Source organism: Cynoglossus semilaevis, chromosome 6, assembly GCF_000523025.1.
Source record: "Cynoglossus semilaevis isolate Cse_v1.0 chromosome 6, Cse_v1.0, whole genome shotgun sequence".
Lineage (NCBI taxonomy): Eukaryota > Metazoa > Chordata > Actinopteri > Pleuronectiformes > Cynoglossidae > Cynoglossus > Cynoglossus semilaevis.
Genome location: NC_024312.1, coordinates 14,214,018 through 14,239,115, shown reverse-complemented (window position 1 = coordinate 14,239,115; position 25,098 = coordinate 14,214,018). Strand labels below are relative to the sequence as shown.

General features: G+C 41.4%; 1 protein-coding gene across 2 annotated transcripts in view; it reads right to left on the bottom strand.

Annotated features, from left to right (window-relative positions):
- The window catches only part of plxnb2b (plexin b2b), a 120,793-nt gene that overhangs the window by 28,237 nt on the left and 67,458 nt on the right, over nt 1-25,098 (bottom strand). For both annotated transcript variants that reach the window (XM_025055901.1, XM_008312255.3), the window contains exons 3-14: nt 9,702-10,828; nt 8,833-9,021; nt 8,641-8,760; nt 6,479-6,579; nt 5,588-5,714; nt 4,840-4,999; nt 3,947-4,058; nt 2,710-2,821; nt 2,291-2,392; nt 1,751-1,846; nt 899-986; nt 261-439 (exon numbers count right to left, since the gene is read on the bottom strand). In XM_025055901.1, coding sequence (XP_024911669.1) covers nt 261-439; nt 899-986; nt 1,751-1,846; nt 2,291-2,392; nt 2,710-2,821; nt 3,947-4,058; nt 4,840-4,999; nt 5,588-5,714; nt 6,479-6,579; nt 8,641-8,760; nt 8,833-9,021; nt 9,702-10,826 — 2,511 coding nt within the window. In that variant the 5' untranslated portion in view covers nt 10,827-10,828. The remainder of the gene's footprint in view (nt 1-260; nt 440-898; nt 987-1,750; nt 1,847-2,290; nt 2,393-2,709; nt 2,822-3,946; nt 4,059-4,839; nt 5,000-5,587; nt 5,715-6,478; nt 6,580-8,640; nt 8,761-8,832; nt 9,022-9,701; nt 10,829-25,098) is intronic.

Genomic DNA, 25,098 nt, shown 5'->3' with positions numbered 1-25,098 from the left:
GCAGTAAAATTATGCACAACCGTGACCTCTGTGACAATGATACCAAAACACCATCACTTATTGATTTTTGTCAATGACAACGAGGCCTCGACAATTAACTGAGAAGACGATGGATCGATCCGATCTAAACGTGTCGTAGATCAACTCACAGTTTCAAGGAGAAACAGAGAAACATAGTTGTTTCAGACACTCCAGTCCAAGCACCAAGGTCGACGCTCTCTCAGTAAAATACTGTAGAAGAGAGCAGAGTAACTACTCACATCGGTGATCTGGGGTTCCGGACACTCGATGTTGTACGGGTCGTCCAGGCCTTGTGTGTTGCACAGCTTCTCGTACACACACGCCTTCTGTGTGGGGCACCACATGCAGCTGTACTTGGGGTCTGCATTTTTACACAGACTGCAGTCCTCTCTCCCCACGGAGCAGTTATACAGAGTGACTGTTCAGTCAAGCAAGAAAAAAAAGAGAGAAAAAAAGTTTTATGTCTATGTATTTGTTACTTAAAATAAAAGCCTTAAAACTACTGCTGAGTCGTTAGTATTAAATCAATTTGTTTGTTTTTTTTTTGATAAAACAACAACTCTGTATATTTTATATCATTTTAAAAAAAATCTTCTCCACACTCTCCACTGACGCCCACTACTGGGACCAAACCAACTGTGAAAATGCCTGTAATACAGATGACTATCTCATTACTTTGATTTTAATTCCCATCATCCCCTTGATATTCAGCCTGGAGTGATATGATTATACAGTCTTTTCAATTCAGATTTTTTACTTTCATTTTTAGATCAGATGGATCATCCAGGATGTCTGATTCCAGTCCCCTCGCAGGGACTCGCGGGCTACACTCCAGGCATTATAAATGAGATCTCCGCATTCAAATGTGGGAGCGTACCATTCAGCATGCTGTCCATCTTCTTTCCTGACTCCTTGTCCTTCACATAGAATAGAACGCTGGTCTCGGGCGATTTATCGTAGGAAAACTAAAAAGGTAAAAAAACAAAAAAACAAAAGAGTGGAAATGTAATCATTAATACAGGATGAGGTGATTAATGGTAGTTAAGCTTTAATCAGCAAACAATGTGAATTGCTGCTCCCCAACGCCAGGGAGGAAATGAAAAGAGGTGGGGAAAAAATTACACTCAGCCTGGCAGATTTTCAACTGGAGAAATCAATGTTGGGAAAAAAACACACAGCTGGGGGCGCTACGCTGTTTGAGCTTCCCATACCAAGGGATGGGTGATTTTTAAAATACCTCTAGTGAGGGACCATTAGAGGGAGCTACAGAATACAGTTAAAAGGCAGATCCAGAGGCGATGAACGATTGTTTAACTGTAGAACAGTGGTTCTCAAACTGTGGTGCGCGTACCACCAGTGGTACGTCAGCACTCTCTAGTGGTAGGCGGGGAAAATTCATATTTTCATTTCATTTACATTTTCATAAATCTGAACCATACCGTGCACAATTAATACAACATTTGAACATAAACATCTTTCTAACCATTTATAGACATCTCTCCTGTGGTGGAAGCTAACAGGGAAGGCCTCTGCTGCTGTATTCTAATGTTGGTCATCATGGTGGTACTCAGAGAGATCAGTGTTTTCTCAGGTGGTACAGAGGAGAAAACGTTCAAGAACCACTGATGTAGAAGAATCTGGACCAGGACAGGTTCTGTTTACATTTTATATTCATATCAACTGACCTATTAGGATTTTTTAAAACACAGATTCATATACATATACTCACATTGTAGCCGCTGAAGGTGTAGAACAGCGCGTTCTCGAAGCTGACCTCTTCCTCCACATTTTTCATCAGCTCTGTGCCGATTGTGAAAGTGCGATCCTAAAAGCCCCGCCCCCAAAAAACACCATAGTGTTTAATATGACTGAAAAAAACAAATGTCATGTAACTTTAAGATTCTATGATGACAGAACCAGACCATCCAAAGGTTTGGTGAGGTAATCTTTCCGACCTGGTTCAATCATATGTTTTTACACGCCCTGATCATGCAGCCTACTACAAGTGTCATCTGCTCAAAAAACAGCTAATTATAGAAGTGAGGATTCTCTCAGAACGGATCCAGATTAGAATGTGAATTGTGTTTCTGTGTGTAAGCTGCTTTGTCTCCTGAGAAGACTGGTAACTTGTAATGACAACGTTTTTCATGACCGTGAATTATTTTCTCGCTTTTGCAAATACATATTCTTAGCACATGAAATCGCCAAACTGCCCTCGGCTCGGGAACCTTTTTGTAAGACTTCAGTCTCTCTGACACTTCGGCTTTACCTTGTAGAGTTCCAGATTTATCCCCTCGAAGCTGATGTGAGTCTTGTAGCCCACAGGTATCAGCACGGGATCTGGATTCTCAAACTGAGGACACTTGGCTCCCTGAAAAGACATCAGAAAAACTCAGACGCTCCCGCGGCTCAGTCGCGTAAATTTGAAATGTACCAACCAGTTAGCTCATATCCTCATCTGCGGAAACAGATAAGAGTATCGCTGCTACATCTGCTGAGCTGGAAATTGATATTCACCGCTCTACAACATTTGTCACACAAGATGCTGGCGACTGATAGCGGGCGTTAAGATGTTATTAATTTTAGGGATATGTTTGGATGCATCTCTTACTGAACTGTGTTATGCACATGCTAATAGGAAAAAAAGAAAGTCTGGAAACTTTCGATGTATGTGACCTTCACACTTACATGCCGTTGCTTGATGATGTTTGGTCCCATCACGCTGTCGTCCATGTCACTGCACGTGTGGTCATGAACGTTCCACTGGCAGCCCCACGGACTGGCTACACACGCCACACAGCTGAAAAAAAAAGCCCAATTTTATTACAGAGCTATGAGCAATAAAAAAAAGGGGGGACACTTCCCTCACACACTAATCGTCAGCAGCATTTGACACACACACACACACACACACACACACACACACAAGGGAAAGTCCAAAACATGCAAACTCATCAAAGAGTGTCCAGCACAAAACAAATCCATGCTGCTGACAACAAAATAGATCTCGGCGACTTGGCATAAGCAAAACTCGTTCATCACGCCTTCCTCGGCTTAGAAGAAATGAAGGGGTGAAAAAAAAACACACGGAAAAACGGCGAAGATCGACTTTCAGCTTTTTGATTAATGAAAAGGAAACTGAGGCAATTTCCTGAGCGAGGTAATAAAAAGAGGGGGGAGAGAAAATGCAAGAGGTGCATTCAAAACTACACCATGCATCACAATTTACCAACGCAGCCTTGATCTCTCATCTGTTCATGCAAGGTGATACATTTACGTCAGAGGTGTCAGTCGGTGCTGTGTTCAGTGTCACTGTGTATTTTCAGCGAGTGACGGAGCAGAACCGAGTCTGACTCGACTGAGAACCTTCTGGAATCACGGTTGGCATCACAGTGACTGACAGAGCAATATTCAGACCCTGGAAAACAGCCTGATCATAACAGCGCGGGCGCACGCTGTGGATGGAGTACTTCTACATGAGTCGATGTGTAACGGGACCACAAGAGGAGAAAGGCTGCAGTTGTTGTTACGTACTTTTAATTTGATGGAATGAATGCGGAACAAATTAAAGAAATATTTTAACTTGGAGCCTGTAGATGACAAGAACATACATGGAGCCCACGGGGAGGTCCACGGGCCCTAGGTTTATATTAAAGGTGCACTGCTGTGTTTTAATATTTGGTCTAGTTTAGATTCAGATGTCTGGGAAGTGTGCTTTTTTTACTCTGTATATTAGATTAAAATCTTTCAGTGGTGGAACTCTCAGAATTTCCAGAACAAATTTGAATCTTAAGAAGGAAAAAAGGAAGAAGAAGAAGAAGAAGGAAAATAAAAAGTGTTGCATAACACATGAAAAAATGTTGGAGGTAGAATTTCTTTTTCCACAGAGGGAAATGAGGGAGAGAAGAGAAAAGGTTGAACTCACGGCGTGTTTTCAGACTTCTTCACTGTGGCAGCACAGTTGTAGAACTTGTACTCCTGCGTGGCCAGCTCCACCGTGCCATTGACGAACACGCTAACAGCCACAGCCACGAAGTCTGAGGGCACGACAGAAGGTCGATTATTAGGAAACAAAAAACTTAAGGTCATCAAGACAAGATAAAATAATGAAGTTTCGTGGTGTGACACAAAAGACCACATCGAAAAATGTTATGATCAAACATGACAATGACAGCTGCCGTTCAATGGCCGCAGTCAGACAACAAACAAACAAACAAACGTGTGAGTGAGTCTTCTCTCAGCATTAAGTACAAAGTAAACCAGTTCACTCAGGACCCTGCTGAGATGAAGCAGAAAGACACTTTGGTAATGCCCTTGTTTTGCTGACTCTGCATTTTTCTTTTCACACTGAGCGCAAATAAAGCCAGAGAAACACTTCCCCTCGGGTGTGATCCTGGTTATCATCGCCAAAATTATACTTAGAGGTGCAACGTCAAATGTCAGCGCTCGACTTGTTACGACTGGTTTCCGTTTCTACCACTGCCTTTAGCGGTGAAAAAACATATCGTTTTTAAAACTTTTAGCAGGTAAATGACAGATGTAAAGCACCTCAACTGTTAAAAAAAATATTTTTCACAATCTTTTTAGAGTATATATATTAATATATTATAAAGAATATATCATATTCGTCAGGTACAAACTGTAGATCACAGTATAATAACATACTGTAGCTCAGTGTGTAGTGGAGCTGTCTCACATCCAGAGGGATGTGTGTTCAATTCAGGACTGAAAAAGTGGATGCCCCAGTTCACTATTCTGTAGACTTCCTGTCGCTCACACAGGGTCAGCGCATCTGTTTGAAGTTCACATGAGTCATACCTTGACCCTCAGGTGTTTGTGGTATCTGTGAGGGTTGGGGCAGACTGCAGGAGACCTGACCAGAGTCCACCATGGTTCCTTCACTTTTGAATGACTTGATGATGCACTGCAGACGGTCGGAGCCTCCGATGGGAGGAAGTGAGGGGATGTTTATCCTCACCTAAAACAAATAAAAAAGTTTGAACATTAACAGGAAAGGTTCGTGGGCTTTTTGCTGCACAAGGCCACAGAGACAAGAAGAACGGCTTGATTTTGTTTCTATCAGACATTAAATGAAATAACTGGCTGTTATGAACACTGACAGGAAAAGAAAGTGAACTGAGCCCTTTTTAAAGAGCGGTGAAAGACTGAGAACAAAAACAGAGAGGTCTGATGAAAGAAACATGAGCAGGTCTGAAACCAAAGGACTGAGAAATAAAAAACAACTTCATAAAGAAAATGCTAAAGGAAAGCTCTCCATCTTCAGGGTGTGAACACAATCATCCAGGTCAGGTATAATAAGCAGAGATGCAATTCTCTCCCAGGGATCAATACACAGCAGTGGAAAAAAAATGGAGGTCAAGTCTTTGAATCACAATGGAAACGGTTTATTTCTGAGACTGTGCATGTAGGTATGAGTCTCAGGTCAGCAAGGTTGTCTGGTGCAAGATGAGAAATAGAAAATGAAAAGACAGAAAGGTGCTGAGAGAAAAGGGAAAATGTACAGATGTATAGATGAGAGACACAGAGAGAGAGATCTTTTTTGTACCTTCTGAGTCTTTTTACAGGAGAGGTTTGGGGGATAGAAGGAGACGATCTGGACACACTGGTTCTTGGGGCTCCACAGCCAGCCATTCTTCTCCTCTGCCCGTCGGCACTCGGACCTCCTGGTGCACCTTCAGAGCACAGATCAACACCTCCCATCAGCCCCTAATGCTTTGAAAGCCCCATAAGGCTTCCACAGTGTCTCAGAAAACTAGGCCTGTGGACTCTGGTGGTTTTAAATATGCCGTGGTAGGAAGGAAACAGAGCAGCTTACGACTGGAAACACAGTTGTAAATCACAACAATAATTGTCAGGTTTAACCAGGGCTGTCAAAAAATGTTTTTTTTTATATCTGATTGATCACAGCGTAGCTATTAATCACAACCAATTATGATTATAATTAGTCATTAATTCAGCATGTGACCCACCCTCGCCTGATGACTGCCCACTGTGACCCCAAAAAGGATGAATCCATGGGAGATGAAGTCTGAAAAGCACCTCGTCATCAAACCAAATCTGTTTGAAATTTCTCGGTTTTAACCCAGATTTATGGAGCACCAGTGTTTTACGCCCCCCCCTCCCGTTTCTGATCACATCTCAATAAAATACACTTCACCTTTCTTCCCTCCAGACCCTGATAAATATAGGCTGATGAGAGTAAATTGCACTGTCTGCCGTCTCAGCATGAGGCTGACAAACAGCTTTAATTCCTCACGGCTGCACGAACGACAAGAGACGGAATATAAACCGGAGGGTTCTAAAAGTCCCCGCCATAAACCACGCAACGAATATCCTGCTGCGTCTTACAGATGGAGCGGTACGTGTGGTTGTACGTTCGCGCATGCCTAAGTTTGTGTATGATTGTGTGTGTGTGTGTATGTGTGTGTTCCCTCACCTGCCCTCTAAGACACACCAGCCACAGTACGGATCCCTCTGACTCACACACGACTGACAGTCTTTGTGCTGGAGGCAGGTCTGCACTGGAACCCTAATGATCTAGAACAAGGCAGAAATAAAAAAATCTGATTAAAAGCCACACGTTAGAGAGAAATGTATCAAATATTTATATTTAAAACTTAAAGATGTTTACTTAGAAGCTTTAGAGCACAGTTACAGTAAATACAGAAGTAAATTACAGTAAAATACAGAAGCTAATCTTTACACTTGACAGGCAGATCCAAAGTCTTGGTTAGGTAGATTTTTTTTAAAAAAAATTTAATTTATGACTTTAATGTTATGTTTGACTAAATTTAATTTCCTATCATCTCTGTAAATTATGTCCTAGTACAGTGGTTCTCAAACTTTTTCTACTCAGTACCACCTGAGAAACACTGACCTCTGAGTACCACCATGATGACCAACATTCCCTGTTAGCGTCCACCACAGGAGAGATGTTTAGAGATGTTCATAAAGATGTTTACGTTTAAATGTTGTATTAATTGTGCATGGTATGTTCCAGATTTATTCAGTTGAAAATGTAAATGTGAAAATATGAATTTTCCCCACGAACCACTAGAGAGCACTCCTGTACCACTGGTGCTACGTGTACCACAGTTTGAGAACCACTGTCCTAGAATAACTGTTATTTGCTAACACTTTGCTATTTTGTGTATATACGGTTTTGGAAGATGTGATTTTTGCAAGTGCTAAATGAAATTCCTAGAAGTTTCCCTTCAGTTTTTTTCCACATCTGTTCTGAGTAAAGAGACAGACTTCAATGTTTTAATGAACTTGAACCAAAATGTGAGTCTCGCACTTCACATCATCACCAATTTAAACTTTGCAATCCCCCTCCGTGTAGTACCAGAGGAGCACTTTGCTGTATTCTTGGGGTTTAAGGTGAATAATTTCCAACTTTTTCCGTAACTTAGTAGAGAACAGATGATCAGACGTTCACACAGTGCGACCTGCCAGGTGCATCTGAGAAGACAGCACGCAGGGTTTGAACTTTTCTCTCACACCATCATGGCCTGTTCCAGACTTTGAAATCAACACCCACCTGCTCAAACTGTTTCCCGTTTTAAATAGACTCACATATTAATTCTCTCTCTCTCTCTCTCTCTCTCACACACACACACACACACACACACACACTAATCAGTTTTAATAAGGGAGGTATTTCTAATTCCACAGTGAAAGAGACAGTTCTACATTTTAAGCACTGATACACTGATAAAAATACACAAAGAAAAGTTGGTCCACGAATTTTAAAACTTGTACTTAAAACAAATACTTTGATACATTTTCAAAAACCAAACCCAGATCATGGTTCAGCTGTTTCTCCCTTTTATACTGAGTGAATGAACAATATAAAGATACTATTGTTGGATTCTCTTACTGTTTCACATATAAACAGAGACATCAAGACTGCAGTAAAATGAACAAATAATCACGCCCAAGAAATTGTGTTCCGCATCAACTAAAACTTTTCCATGGTCTTCAACGCATCTGAGACAAATTTGTTCAGAGGGAAATAAACAAAAAAACAAAACAACTTTTATACTGATTTCTCTTTCAAAGACACGTTCTAAAAGAACATTTTCCACAAGGAATCTGTGCTGCCCACAGTCAATGCCTCGCCAGCTCTGAGCCATCATAGTAGTATTATACTTTGTAAAGCAAGACCCAAAGGTCATTTCCATTCAGAGATGGATTTTTACACTAAATCATCGCACATAGAATTTTTTTTTTAATACAACACTATTATTGTTGAACGTGATGGGCCTTGACTGATGATCCATCCTTGTCTTAAAAAACATACTTTAGGTGGATGCACCATTTAAACCTGTTCATGGATAGTATGTTATTAATAAAATCGACATCCATACAACATGTTTCAGAAAAACTTTTGTTATTATCCCTATTCAACAAACACAGCTCCATACGAAGACTGGGATTGGACGGTAACTCTCAACGTACATCAAAATGTAGTTCCCCAGTCATCATTGTATACATTTGTAGTATTTAGTTAGAGTTGAGCTTTAAGTTTGGACAGAGTAAGGCTTAAAATAATGCAGTGCTCTATTTGGTACTTCATAAAATGTGATATACTTTTACCTTTTTCTCAGTGGTGACATAAAGGTGACTGGGGTCAAAGAAAAGGTTTTTGTTGACCTTCTCTCCCATGGTGTCACCTGGAGTCTTGCTGTACACGTACGACTCTGTGGTCAGGTGTACCTGGGAAAAAACAGAATATAAGATATGAGGTTCTGGGGAAGAAAAAAAAAAGTCAACTAAGCAACACCTCACCTTAAACACCTCCCCCTGGTTGTTCCCCAAGAAGGCAATGGTGTGATCATTCTCCACAGCCACGGCCACAGCGGTCAGGAGGCCTGTCTTGGTCAGCACTTCATTTGCCTTCAGGGCGAATCGAGGCTTGCTGGCCAGTGGGGACGGCAGAAAGTCTGCACCACATTTATAGTTTTCCAATGTATCCTTCTGCAAAGATAACAAAAAAGTAAGGGATAAAAGATGGATTGCACACTGTGCACTTTAATTAACAACAATAGAAGGGGATATATGTGGGAATCAAACTTTTGGCAGCATTGTGGGTGTTCTGATAAATAGGCTGCATAAAAGGGGGTCAGCCTTTTTTCCAGCTGAGAAACTCCAACCTTAGAGAGAGACACTCCAGGTTATTTTCCTGGATGCTTCTCAAATTTACAATTTTCTTAAATGTATACATTTGAAGGCAGAGAAAAACTTCTCTGTGAGTCGTTCTATCAAATTAAAATCTTCATGTGATTGCACATGACCTAACAACGTGCACCAACCTGTCTGATGACAGATGGAATTCTGCTCAACAGGCAGGGGACCAGACCATTACTGGAGCATGAGCTCACTGATTGGTCTCGTTCCCAGGCTAAGGGCCAAACACTCCAAAGGGCCAGATTTAGCCCAGGGGATGCCTATTATTCCTACCATTTCAAGGCTTCCAGACATTTCTATATACTGTGTACTGGATGAGTTCAGTAAAATTGGAACAAAAGCTATTGAAGGGGGGAAAAATGTGTCGAGTAGAATGTTTATAGAGAGCAGTGTAAATCATGGAACACTGGAACGGTAAAAATAAACTCCCATTCTCTCAAACCTGAATTTGACACAGACAAATAACTTACTGAAATTTTTGAGGCGCAGAACTCATCTGTTTTGGACGAGTACGGAATGTCCACGGCAGGAAATCCAGAAATCTTTCCAAAATCACTGTAGCAGGCACTGATGATATCCACCAGCCGCTCATTGATGGAGTTGAGCGGATACATGCAGAGCGCCGAGTGGTTGTCGTCATCGTCCGCAGTCGCCACCATGAACAGAATTTTATTCCAGGTGTTGACATTTCCATATGCACCTGTTGCCGTCATGACACGCGCCAGCTCCTTTCCTGGGGAGGCCACATGGGCGGCCTGGACTTTATTGAATCTGTTATTGGGGCCACAGTTTAGCTGGAGCTCTGTGTGGGAGTAGTAGTGGGGGTCATCTTCACAAAGACGGGACACAAAAGTCAAATTTTTGTTGTCTGTACCGTCCAGCGTTCGTGAAAAAAGGAAATAAACGAAGCCGTCCTCTTTGAAGGCATGACGGAAATCGTGCAGGTACTTGGGAACAAACGGTGTTGTCTGCACCGTGGAGGCCTCGATGATGCTCTCAAAAACAACCCAATCCCCGGAGTCCTGAAGGATTCGCGTGCTGATGAGCTTTGTGCTGTCCAGGCTTCCGTAGCCCTTGCCCACTACAAAGACACTGAAGTTGTTTGCGTCTTTTGTGAAGGTGGACATGACGCCCACCACGTTCACATTGTCCTCTATGCTGGCCACGTAAGTCCTCTCTCCTTTACTGTCACTGTAATACACCTGCTGCTCCACGTTGGTCAGGTTGAGAAGGGAGCAGATGCCTCGGTAGCGGCTTCCGCAAACGATGAGGGAACCGTTGGACGAGTGGACCAGCAGAAGCTTGTTGAGGTTGGGCATAAGCTTCGTGTCCTGACAGGCCGAAGCTGGAGGCGTACACGTCCGCGCGTCCTCCTTGGGGCCCGTCTCAGCACGTGCCTCCAGGCGAAGCAACGGCCCCAGTTGGTAAACGGCATTGACCGCTCCCAGGTAGATGCGACCGGTCTGGGGGTCCTGGACCACGTTGTTGATCAGAGTGTCTGTGGTGAACTCCAGGATGGGGATGTCGCTGCTCTCCTGGGCTCGTGAGATGGACTGGCAGAAAACAATGAGGAGAAGGGAGACCCAGCGGGCCATCTCTGCAGGAAACAGAACAGGAGATAGGAGTTTTATCACCAAGGAAGGAAATGCACCTATAGAGCTGTATATGCAGAAAATAAATGTGTATAAAAGACAGTCTAATGATTCTAATTATAATGCCTGAATCGTTCCCTCCACAGAGGTTTAGCGTTTTTAAGGTTAATTAGTGGGTCGTCTGGATGGACTGGGTAGAGGAAACTGGACTGGACTGGACTGGACTGGACTGGTTCTTCGTTGTATTAACATTAGAAGGACTTCTATTTTGAGACTTTTTTTTCCCGAGAAAGGAAAAGGTTTCACTTAATTTACAAAACTCTTCCTGAATACATCAGCTGAATCTCATCAAGTCTCCAATTTTGGTACCATTTTGAGATATTCATCTGATTTGTTAGCATTCATTTCAATTATCTGAAAGAGAATTTGATTATGTCGGTTACTTCCTCTTCAGAGAGAAAGTATCTTGGGTAATCTGCCGGATGGATCTTTAACAGATGTTAAAAAGTCTGTTTGTGTTACTCTTTTCTATATAAATTGGGTCAGCTGACCTTTCAAATACCCACAAAACCCATGAGAACCCATATTAAAAATAGATTTATGAGAGTAGACTCTAACTTCTAAAAGCCAACGAAGAACGCTGCGGACGTTTGTGTTTGTTCACCGGCTCTGTAAAGGTCACATTTTTTCAATTTCATAATTTAATATCAGGACTAACCACCTGTTAAAGAATTAAACCTTCTCTCAGAGAGATCTGAAACCACACCACAATAAAAGACCGTTTAAAATATTGGCCTCAGTCCAACCTCATTTGCTTTTCTCTTTTTCCCTCGTACAACCTTTAAGTGAGGTGCGCCGTGTCGGAGGTAATGTGATCTCACAGTATGTCCTAAAAAATACGGCATGTAGCTGCGAAGAGAACGTGTCAGCGGAGCCGCTCGCTGCTGTTTGCCCACGCTGTGGTAAATATGGAGCTGCAGGTGTCTTTGTAGCGCCTCTTGCCCACACGGCAAATGTGTGGTTACGATTACACGCGGTTTTAGCTTGAAACCAATCTGGTTTCACCTTGTCAGTCAAGTCACAGGCTTGAACCGACGCCTGGAGAAACTTCTGGGAGGTCACACTGTTTAGACTTTAGAAGTGAGGCACCCTATCAAACAATTTTACTCTTGCTTTTCTACAAATTTCATTTGACATATGTACACAAACTGTTTAGCTTTGTTTTATACACAGCCTTAAATTTCATGAATGTCTGGAAATTACAAGGATGTGTGAGCTCAAGAGGCAGAACCACAAACAAAACGACAAAAAAAAAAAAAAGTCACAGAGTCGTGATACAACCACACACAAAGACAGGTGGATTATGTCAGGTTTGGTTTTTTATGAGAAAAAAAAAAAATTAAACTTGACGCCCAATCACCCACTGTGACAAAGTAACTTAGTGCTGTAATCTTCAATAAAAGAACAACTGTCCCCAGGCGCTCATTTAGATTTCAGAAAAACCTTCTAACATGCGTGACTTCAAAGAGTTCCTCTTCCATTCAAGTAGATCATATAACCAGGCCCCAAACAGAAAAATAAAGTGTCACACAAATTTCCCTCAGATGCCTCACAGTGGGTCAGTGTAAACAAAATTCTCAGCATAATTCAAAGGATTTTGTTCTCTCCCAGGATGTCTCCCTCTGTCGCTCCATCTCTTTTCATCCCTTTCTCATTGGTTTAATCCTTAAGGCTAGAATTAAAGAGGCTTCAAAGAACTGAGGAGAGAGGCAGACGTGTGTGTGTGGGAGAGGGGCGTGGGGGGTGACACAGGTGGGATGAGGCCTACTTCTTCCCCCCTGGGCTAGCCCACTTCTTCTTCATGGCCATGGTCTATTAGCTGCTGTGAAAGAACATGACAACTGGGTATACCGACATGCGGTTCTTCTGACTAAACAAAAAGCTGCTAAATTTAGAGAACGTGCGATGCTCCAGCCTGTGGTTAATGAAGCCTCCACTAGCCTGGGATAAATAATAATGAAACACATCATGCGCTAATGAAGCTGGCAAATGTGAAAGACGTGTGATTGACGTTTGCTGAATTACAACAGCTTGATTGTCATGCCTGAGGCCAAATCCTGACTGCGTGCCCAGCAGCTCTGCCAGGATTCATTGATTAGCTGATTGTAAAATACGAACCAACTAAATGACATTAGCTCCAGAGGTGTGGACTACGTTATTGTCAAAAACAAACATTCATTGTTTCATTTTTTTTTAACTGAGTTAAACAGCAACATAAAAGATTTACTCACATAGATTTTATCCACGTAACTAAGGTTTATTTGAGGATAAATGTGGAGGATTATATGTAATATTATAATATTTCTTTAATTATTTCTAGTATTTCTATTTTTTTATTTTGTCTTTTCCACCTCAGGAGTGCAAACTTTAGTGTTTTTGATTTTGTTTTTTGTTTTTTCTCCATTCTCTGTCCTTTTTTTGTTGCTGCAACATGAGCATTTCTCCAGTGTGGGGACTATAAAATTTAATCAAATCCAAGATATTATAATCTAATCCAGTCCAGTCTAATTTTATCTTATAGGTTATAACCAAAAAATAGAGATATTGTCACTTCTGTGTGATTACAAAATGTGTTATTTCAAAAGCAAGAAGGAGTTTCTGCTGCCGAGCCTTTTGTCGAAAGCAAAGACCGAGTTTATTTCAGTCTGCTTAGATACAATGATCTAACTCTTGTTTTTTGTTGAGACACAGACAAATTGGTATTTACTCAGTGGTGATGAGAAAATTGGGGTCTAAGTGATGTATGATTAATGTAGAAACACTGTCACCCAACGACTGTCTCATTGTGTTCAGATTTGCTACTTCACACTGATGATTATTTCTTTGTATTTTTTGCTCATCTTGTAGTACTTTAACCTGTAAAGGCTCACAGGCAGAGCTAAAGATAATCCTGCCTCGCTCAGATCGGTCAGTAGGTGTGTCCTAACTCTGGACAGACACTCAGTCCTGAACAAGGTCACTGTGAGGACAGTGAGGATTTCCGTCACCATCTCATAAAGCCTTGCAGAAACGAGTTTAATTTGTGCGAGAAACTCCAGGTAATCCATTCTTAAATTTGTAAGAAACACTGAGAAAAAAGTGAGTTTTCATTTAACCCAGTTGCTAATCTGCATGTTCTGATTGTGATGGGAAACAGAAGTACCAGGAGAATTCCCATGTAAACATGGTGACAGCCTTCAGAGTTTGTTGTTTTTTCTTTAAATCCAGGCATGACTGCAGCTGAGAGACTCATTAATTTAACACAGCACGCATTTGTATTGTACCTAAACACCATGTGGGACTGTCTGCACCTCGTCTCATCAGCAGCAACATCTTCCAGCCTTTGTTGTTCTTCTCTTTTAGCTTTGCTGCTCTTCTCAGATTCACATTTTCTAGTCCAGCCGGTGGTTCACAGCAACAAGGCCCCACAGTTTGTGTTCAGACAGATAGCTTTTGCACATGGAGTTTTTTTATTTTTTTCCCAATGTGTGTGAAGGTTTTCCTAAAGCAGTGAGTCCCAACTACTCTCACGGCACACTAATGTGCCGTGAGAGATCATCAGGTGTGCCGTGGAAAATTATCCAGTTTCACTTAATTAGGCTAAAAACTATTATTTATTTATTAAAAAATTATAATCAGCGCTGTTGAAGAAGATATTTGTGAGTGTCTTTCTTCAATTCCTGCCAGTATATCAGCATTGTTTTCATCTAAACAGGAGATTTTAGTCAATTATGAGGTCAAACAAACAAATCTAGATTCTGAATTGACAAACTTAAACAATTAATACCATCAAATAAACTAAACCATTACAGCCCGCTGACAAAGATCTTACTTTATTCTCGTATCTATTCTCGTCATTTTACTCATCATCTAAAGGACTGTAGATCTGCTACCAGGCCACAAACCCTGCCTCATCTGACAGTCATTAAAATTAAGTTATCACAGATGAAGAATAATAAAATATATTTGACATCCCTGGTTATGTAACAAATGTTGAAAAATGTTTTCAGCCCAGAGGGAAGATTGTCTTTTGTCAGATGTCGAACCAAAACCACTTGTTAAACTTTCTGTTTCTGCACACACTCCTGACACCCAGAGTCATTTAGAATCAGCGAAGAACATTTTGGCATTTTCACCATGATTAAAGCAGAACGAATAAACTGCTAAGTCAGGACTTGAACTCAGTAAGTTTTTATTTTCCCCAACTAGTTTATTTCTTCGCTTGAGGGGGCGAATAAACTGGAAAACGATTGAGGTACATGCACAGACTTGGAAATAGCACTTAGGGGTGTATCCCTTTGTTGGCTGACTTGTTGCTGCACACATACACACACTTCTTTTGTTGATGACTGGAGAGCCATCTTTTTTACCCTCCCTCCTCCAGCAAGGGCAGGTCTGAGCAGGAAAAACACCTCTCAGCAGAGGAAAATATCTAAACTAATTGAAAAATGGCAGGTGTGCACACAAACACACACAAACACACACACTGATTCATAGGCTCCGAGAGTCATACGCGCACACACCAATACCTGCACAGGCACGGTTTGAAGTGCTGACAAGGTAATCCTGGTCTGACCACACAGAGACACTCTTCTCTTTGAACCACCACGCTGTGAGATTCTTTGACACACAGGCAGTAAAACCCAACACAGAGTCTACATCCCCCTCAGACAAACACCCACGTCCTCCGGTTTTAGGACAGCACACAGAAGGAGGTGAGCAAGGTGTGGAACGCAGAGGAGAGGAGAGGAGAGGAGAGGAGAGGAGAGGAGAGGAGAGAAAAGAAAAAAGTGGGAAGAAGAGGTAAGAAAAGAGGGATGGAGATGATTCAGGTAGATATGTGGGGAGATGAGTCAAGAAAAAGAGGAAAAAGAAAGCAGGTAAGTAAAGGAAAGGAGGAAAGCCAGCAGATGCAAAGACAAAAGGAGAAGGAAAATGTACATGGAAGAAGGAAGGAAAGGAAAGGAAAGGACGAAGGCGTAGCATGTGTTTAATCACTGGATCACAAACAAGAAAACTAGCACAAGTGCTGACCTGGTAAGTCGTGAACATGCAGCATATGCACTCCTCTGACTCATTAAATCAGAAAGTGAAAGAAAGCTGATACAATAAATAAAACAGAAACATACAGCCTGCAGTGAAAACATAAGAGCATATCACCCCATACTGTGATCCTTCACAATCAGCACTTTCCTTTATCTGGGAGCCGGCTCTGACAGATGCCCGACTCTGACACTGACGTGCTTTCTCTGATACACAGTGATAAAAATGAACAGCTATTAAATTACTGGCCTGTCCCCAGAGGCCTGGAGGCTGGGCGGGGGAGACGGGAGGGAGAGGTGAGCGAAGGGTTAATGCTGGAAAGCAAATCTCTCCGCATCTCTCGCAGCACTTAGAGTGCTGAAAAGGCCTGATAAAGTGAGCACAAGGCAACATGACATTCGGGTTAGAAGCCACAGAAGGAGGCGGAAATGAGGGGTGGATCCCTGTCCTTTATTTTTCCACCACAATTGAGGCAAAGCAGGGGGGTGTTGAGGGTGTGGGGGGGCCAGAGAAAGTGACATTGTTAAAAATGAAACATGAAGTGGGTGAGTGTGAGGAACTCATTCTCTGCATGTCTCTCATCTCACATTTTTTGACATGCCAACACTGGTATCCCACCCTTGCTGTGGTTCTTTTTTTCACGGGTTGCAACGGGGAGGCTGGTGTGACGACGACAGACCAATTTTCATATGAACAATTACTCTGCAGTCGGGATTGGCAGTTCATTTATTTCAATTTGAATGACTGGGAGAAAGGCGCTCTGCACAGCAGCCATTGTATTCATGGCACCAGGCACAGGCCACAGATTAATGGACCCGGTCCAGCTGCTTTGGCCTGTATATGCTAAATAACTTTAAAACTGCTCTGTGACCTGGCGAGTGTGTGTGAGCCGTGTGTGTGTGTGTGGGTTCTATTCCACTTGTCTTCTGTCACTGTTTACATCTCCAGAGACTGGCTGACAAAAATAGCAGATTGTTTGGAAGGGATGTTTTTCTTAATAGGGGGTGCAAATATTAAGCCCATAAACAGAGTGCATGACACACACAAACACAAACACCCCCCCCCCCAAAAACACACCCACACCACCCCTTTTGCAGACTTGTATCTCATTAGGATTGATAGGTTATTTGTGTGTCCGTTTGTTACTCTGTCACCATTTTCAAGCCTCTCACTATCTCCTCTCTGCCAGCTGGACACTTGAGCAGCACCAGTGCATCAACACACACACACTTTCAGCAGCATTTACCATCATTTACCTCCCTCTCACCGCTCATACAGAGACACCCACAGTTTGATTTTTTTTTTTTTTTGAATTTTTCCCTTATATCACTCTCCACCTCTTTCTTTGCCGTCTCATGTTAAGGCTCAGCCTATGTTTACCAGACGAACTAGCACAAATGCACTATCTCCCTCTCTCTGTCCAGGCGGCAGCAGCAGCTTGGCCTAATCTCCACTGCTAACTACCCTCACTCACCTCCAGCTGGATGATGCAGCTTTCCAGCGGGCACAGAGTGGTTGTTTGCTGTGTGTGGACACAGCTGGCAGATGCAGGGAACCTGATTAAACCATTGGCCTGGTGGGGAAAAAAAGCTACTTTCAAGAGCCAATGGCTCCTCCAGCACTCACAGCCCAGCCACACAGTCGCTATTACATAGGAACGGTAGAAGAGATCATGCATTGACAGGAGCTCAACTGGTGTAGCTGTATATATATATACATATATATATCTTCTATTTGTTTTACTGTGAATATTTATGTTAATTTGAGGTCAAAGGTTGAGGTTAAACCAAACTGACCATAGTGTGAGTGTGAACAGTTGTTTGTCTCAACGTGTGGCTCTATGACAGACACATCCGTCGACATCACGTTGTTTTCTTAAAGGATTTAACCAATTCATTATTCACACACACAAACAGTCGTCCTTGTCCAACGTCCTTGGTCCAACATTCAGACTAACGACAGGTGGATGAAACTGTGAGGACTGCTGGGTTTCCATACTGCACATTTGACCATAATAACAGGTTGTAATAGCTGTGTGTTAATCTGCAGCATCTCGTCGTTCACACTGGGAGTTGCTGAAATGTTTTACATTAGAATGTGCCTTTTAAATTAGCCTTGAAAACACTTTGAGGCAGCCTACAGAGTCAACCTTATGCCACGTTTGCATATAAAGGCAAGAGACTGTACTAAAATAGAACTATATTCAGCCAAGATACTGAGTTAATGAGGATTAAAATCTCTTGTAGACAATGGAGGCAGAAATAACATACACAATGTAAATGCAAAAAAAAAGAAAAAAACCCCATAAATTATACAACAAAATAATTACAATTTATACTAGGTGTTTGCACTAGAAATATACAGTATTTATATTTTTAAAAAATATTCTGAAATATCTATTTTTTTTGTGTTGAACATTAACCTCTGATGTTGCCTTCAAGAATTAATTTCAGTCTACAGATTGTTTTCAGTTTGAAGGTTGAATTTAATTTAAACAGTTATGTTCAGCATATGCAGATTCAGAGATGTTGCATTCAAGTACAACACGTCCCCATTATCGATTCCTGACAGGTATATGGCTACATCAGTGTGTTTTTTTACTGAGAAGTAAAGACATAAATATTCAAAAAAAGAACTTCGTATGATGTTTCTGTCTCGGTTATATATACTGTACGTGAGGCGTAACAGCGGTTGATCTCTGGGAGATATTTGAAGGCGGAGAAATCGTTTTTTCCTGAAAATAGGTCACAATAATGACTTTGTTGAAAACACAAAAGGTTTCAGGAAATTGGAAGTGAAGACAGTTTTTTAAATGAGCGCTGGATCTGTTTGTTGTGTCACATGAAAATAGGACAGACTGAACTATGGAACTATGGCAAAAGATTAATGTCACCGTCTGACTACACAGCATTCACTAAAAGAAAAGGCCAGAGTTGTTTTTCCAAAGAACACAGCGCGGCTCAGGTGGTGCTGTGGCTACTCTAATCTGACAACAGGTGTTGCTCAGAAACACAGAGGTGCTGCTCATGCAGTGGGTAAATGGCCCAGGTAACTAACAGGCTGGAGACCTGGCAGCACAGCAGAGCGTCATCTCCCACTGACTGGGTGTGATTGATCTCCTAGGGGCCAAGCCAGATAAAAATCCACTTTTGGTCATGTGATGCCGACAGCAGGTGTATTTTAACACTGTGAGGCATCTTATATAAATTGAATTCAATTCAATTGAATTGAAAAACAGGATCATCTTTTTTTAAGCTTTCTAGCTTTGTTTGGGCAGACACCTTAAAAATGATTCAATGATTTTAACAAGTCAACAAGAGTCTCAAAGCGAAAACATTTTAAAATATCTGTCCATCTAACATACAGATAAAATATTAAAAATGTGATTTTTAACTGTTAAAAAATACTTTTTGTACATTTTTTAACCGTTGAAATATTGAAAGACAGGCAATTTGTAGACGTTTTTAAATTTATCTTGTGAATAATAGCGATTAAGTGCAAATCTGTGTATAACGCCTGTGGAACTGTTATAAATTCAGAGCCGTTCGAGTGAGCACTTAGGAGTTTAAAAATAAATACACTCCAGATTTATATATATATATATTATTTTTATAATTAGCATTGTAAAATTATAATGACAACCATCATCATCCGGGACTCAAAAAGAATGGCCAGCTGTGTGCACATGACTCTTCATTATTGTCATCACTATTATGATGTGTCTGTGACAGAATGTATTTATTCTGTTCAACTATAAGACCAGAAAAACAAACAACTTCATGCCTGCAGGCTGGTAGAGTTTGCTGAAGTAGCCGTTCACTAAGACAAGATGCCCAGGCAGCAATTTCTGCTTTATATGCTACAGGCAGACTGACTTAGGCCACTGGGATATGATGCAATGCTATGAATCAAACACCTACTGAGAAACAGCAAAAATATATCGCTCAAACAAATTGCTGATTTAATTTTAATTCTTTTTTTATATTTGTATTACCAATAATTTCAGCTCTTATTTGAACTCAATAAACAAAACACATGCTTCCTGTTATTAATACTCAGGTCTTCAACCAGACACATCTTTAACACATACACCTGGAAGCCAAGTGCATGAGTCTACTGTACGTCTGTGCAGCCTGAACCCACATGCATGTAGCCACAATTAAGAAGTCAGGCCGTCAGACTGAGTGCTGGGAAAGAATCCATTACACACCTTATTGGTTATAATGATTTCACTTCACCAGAATAAACACCAATGAGCCATGAAGGTATCTTGTAATGTGGTTTAGTCACAGGAGCCAGCTTTCCTTTGGTTTCAAGGGGAATACTGATCTCATGGTGACTGGTTGCACGTCAGCTCCCTTATAGGAATTTACAATGAACAGATCGAGCCAGCAAGTGTGTGTGTTTAAGAGAGCTGTAGTCCTGAAGGACGAGGTCAAAACACCAACGACACGCCCAGACTCTACAGTATACGGACCTGAAATTAGGACGTGTTTATACAAACTCACTTTAAGAAGATTGAAACAATGGCCTGACATAATCATGACCAAATTATAACACACGACTACAATTATTTAAACTGATTTGCCTCTCGTTATTTCTTCTGTAATTCATCACGGTACTTTGTCAACCGTCTGTTGCTTTTGGAGAAACACATTTCTCACATAAACCTGCTTCTCAACACGCTTTATTTATTATAGATATTTAAAATATTAGTGCCTTTGAATAAAACCAAACAAATGATTCTTTATTTCCTCTCTTTTAGTTCTTTCAGTTCTATTTTATGCCCAAAACAATCATCAACCGCAATTTTTTTTTCTGACAGAAACTGAGGCAGAGTGATGTTGAACTATTTCTTCAAACATGGGCAGGGCAGTGTGGGAAATTGCTCCATCTATAGGATAACATCACGTTCCGTCCAGACGTGTTCGGGCCAAATGAGCAAGAGCAGTAACCTGAGGAAACAGGCGGTGGTGGGAAGATGATCGAAGCCGAGAAGGGTGTAAGCCGCCGAGTTCAGCCTGAATCACTGTAGAGTGTTTGTGAGCTCTGGCAGGTGTCTGTCACCTGTCAGGTTGACTTGGAGTGTGGTTGGTAACTGAGATGTGTTGTTGGGGATATGGGCACCGGCAAAGAGCAGGTAGACTGGAAATGTAGACTGTCGTTTACATTTACATCTATGCATTTAGCAGACGATGTAACTATTCCATATGTATTAATACATTTTCTGCAATTGATTATTATTTATTCAAGTTACAAATATTGTACATTGCTCTGCATATTTTTTTTCTTTTGTAGGTAATTAAACTATATTATAAGGCAATTAAAGGGCCAAACAAATTGACTTGACGGGACACATTTGGCCCACAGGCCCTGAGTTTGACATGTGCTTTAAACATGGCCAAAGACATACAAAAAATATAAGGGTGGCATGACTGAATTGGCTATATTTTTCTATGGTTTTATGGTGATTATATAAAAAAGTATTTCACTAAAAATCACATGATCACCTTGACTACAGTTGGCATTTGAAAACTGGCATCCAGTGGTCTAACTACTTATATCCAGTGTGCTTTCTTAATGATTCCATTTACAGAATCCAAAGATGTATTTGTTTTTTATGACATATTTCTATGATGACTTCCCACCAATGCTCCTTAATTTGGTTCAAGGTATTTTCACCATGGTGTTTAGACAGAGGCCGCCTGAAGTATGGCTGCATTTTACAAATAAGATGCTGGGGTCCTTAGCGACCTGACAAAGCGCGGAAATGTCTACCTCGCACAGAAACATTATCCAAACAGCATGTAATTAATTTAAAAAATGTGCCGCCTTTTGTACTATGTGTATCAGATTCATTTATACTTTTTATATTACTACTACGAGACGGCAAGATTATGAAGACGGAGTGCTTTAAAAAAAACAACAAAAATATATTCTCATCATTTCTGTTCTGTTCCTCTTTCCACGGCGTGGGCCAAGTTTAACAGCTGTCTTAGCTTTTCGACACAGACACAGCCTAATTTAAACAATGTAACTCCTCAGCCTGCCAGACTCCAGGCTGCCTCTGGTTCCTCTCACACATTAACAAGACGTTCATTTGCAAAAGTTGCTAATTGCAGGTGGATTTTATTTTAATATTATTTAAATCAAATACCATATGTTAATGCATACATTACTTTTTACTTGTGCTATAATGTATTTCTTAAACCAATAAGAACTGATCAAGATAATCGATAAATAATCAAATCCTAACTGATATTTGACAATGGAAAAGGAGTCCAATAAATTCAAGTTTCCCATCAATACCTTCTTTATTCCTTCATCACATATGATCATATCTACTTCCTCAAACACTTATCCATGCCATGATATACAGTAACTTCCTCCAAATGTCTTGATGCTATTGAACGCAGTCCAAAACAATAAACCACTGACCCTTACAATCTCCATCCATCATCTATCAACGTTGCTGCAGCCAGAGAGGGGAGAGCTGCTAAGAGGGGTCTGACTAATGGCTAAACAAACCAAACCAACAAAACCATTATCAGACCTCAGTGGCCAAACACTGAGCTACAGGAGCCCCAAAGCAGCCGAGGCTCTTTAATACTTAATCCCTTCAGCTCTGCTCCAAAATAACCTGCCATGGTTCGCCACGGAAAGTTCACCGACGCTGCGAATAATAAGCGCAAAAACATGAGAAAAGGTCTGAAGGAGAGAGGGCGGGCGCACTTACAGGCACACACGTGTACCACTGCTTGTTGTACTGGTGTAGAGAGTGTACTAGGAGGCGACAGAGAGAGACGTGTGGCCGCAATCAGTAGGCCAATTCCCCCGCCGAAAAAAAGGCCAAGGAAGAAGTTAATGAGCCTGTTAAAGCCCCACAGTTCCCCCGACAAGGCCGCTGATTACGCCACATGTTCAGAGAAAGATGACTGCCTGTGTATGTCTACGTGCACACTGCTAAGTGTGTGTCACCTGACCCAAAACGGTCAGCCGCTAATCAGACGTCGCAGAAGTCACACATTTTCTGATGATTGCACCTTCACACCAATCGGAACGCAATAAGGAAGTAAACAGTAAGCTACTTACGTACACGCAAGTAAGTTACACTATTCCCCTCTCTCTCTCACGCACGAACGCACACACTCTTTTAATCAAGTGCAGCTGAGTGAGCAAGCCACTCAATGAGAGTGGGTGATTATGCCTTCAGAGACTAGGCTTGACCTTTACGTCCCCATCAAGTTCTCCATGTGCTTGTGTGTTTTTATGAGTCAGTGGCTATAAGCTCTCTGGCCTGTGCCACTTCGTATGAAATGTCACTGACTTAAATGAGATGGTGAGACAAACACGGATATGAAGGAGGAGGAGGAAAAGGGGAAGACACCGGGATGACAGACCGGAGGAGGCGGGTTACAGTAGGGAGCAAGAGGACGCCAAAAAAGGAGTTGACAAAGAATAAATTAGAGAAAAACACAAAGAAAGCTAAAGTACTGCCAGTGAGAGATCTCATGACCTGGTTCTCACTCTCTTTGCATGAGAAAAAGCAATACTGGGGTATTTTTATATTCCGTGGTAGTCGTGGGAGTTGTGGTGTAGGTCCTTGTGGGTACACAAACCTCACTGCCTGACTGTTTAGACGGCCGAGTCGGCACTTCCACGTTCTTAAAGTTCAGACAGCAAAGCAGACAAACTGACTCAGGCCTCCGGGGAGTGAGGGAAGAGGGGGCAACTGAGGTTTGGCTCCAGGGTTTGTTTCAATAACAGCTGGTGAGAGTTGAGTTAGTAACTGGCAAAAGTTACGTTTCAGGGTTTTGTCAGGGAAACAGAGCGAGATAATGTGGAAGATCACCATCGCCGTTGGTTTCTCACCACAAATTACAGCAGGGCAAATGCTAATAGACAATAATTGCCAAGTAATAAAAAGGTTAATTATAAACACGAGTACAACACTCACACTAAAAAGATCCATAGAAAATGGTGTTCAATATTCAAAAGGCCACAACTCTCATGGCTGCAGTGACCTTTGATCCTTGGCATTTTATTCCAAGCAGTTAGTCCCATGAGTCCAAGTGAACATTTTTGGCAAACGTGTTTGAGTTCTCTTGAGACGCTCTTAAGAAAACACATTCAGACGGTAACAAAGGACTGTGAGGTTGACCTTTGTCAGGGGTCAGCTGAACATACAGGGAGGGGCTAAGGAATGCTTTCTGCTTCGGATATTGACAGTCATTATTTAAAAAAAACATGTTCATCAAAAGATATTTTTAATTTCTGAAACAATGTGTAACACTAAATTTGACAATACACAACAGCATCAAGTTGGGAGACAAGTGTATCTGAGAACAGAACACTGACTTTTTCATTGGGCTGTACACCACCATTAACAGTGTGATAATTAATGGAGAAAATAAATACAAAAGTGAGTCCCTTTATTCGAACCACAATATGGAAACTCACACGAGAGACTGTATGGAAGCCTATAGTTAACTCATTAAGTTAAAAGGAAGTGAGATACAGTCAGGGCCATAGTGAAAACACGACCTGCCAGATGCCAGAGAAGTACACACTCCAAGGTACTCTTAGAATCCATTTGCACAGTTTTCCAAAAACTTTGCTGCTCAGACTGTAATCTGTGATGCCAAAATCCACTGAGAATAAATCTGCCTATTTAGGTTACTGGAGCTGCTGGTCTATCACGGGCTCATTTGGCAAGCAATTCCAATAAGACTCTCCAGCAATGAAGCCCATCAGAAACATTTGAACTCACTGATTGAGATAAATTGGTTGCATAATGTAAAATCGTTCACTTTCCTCCTCGGACTCATCATTCAGGACTGTGCTGTCGTTGGGTGGCACACGCTGGATTCCTCCCAAAGCTTTTCAACAGTGGTATTAAACAAGGGAAATATGGCTCATTAGCTACATACCATTTGGTTCCAAATAAATTAACTGCACTGCATATAAAAAACCCCGTCCCTTCTTGACACTCGGTTTAATTTGAACTATGGGAGTTTATTACCAGATTGTTGTAAACACCAAGTTTTTCGATGTTTCCATTTATCCTTTAAAACACACTGGTTACGTTAATGTCTCCTTATTTTTGTCCTCATATGTTTCTTTAAGTCCTATTTTCCATCTAGTTGTTCATTATTAACTAGTGAAGCTTAAGTAACTCTTCAAATGTTGGCCA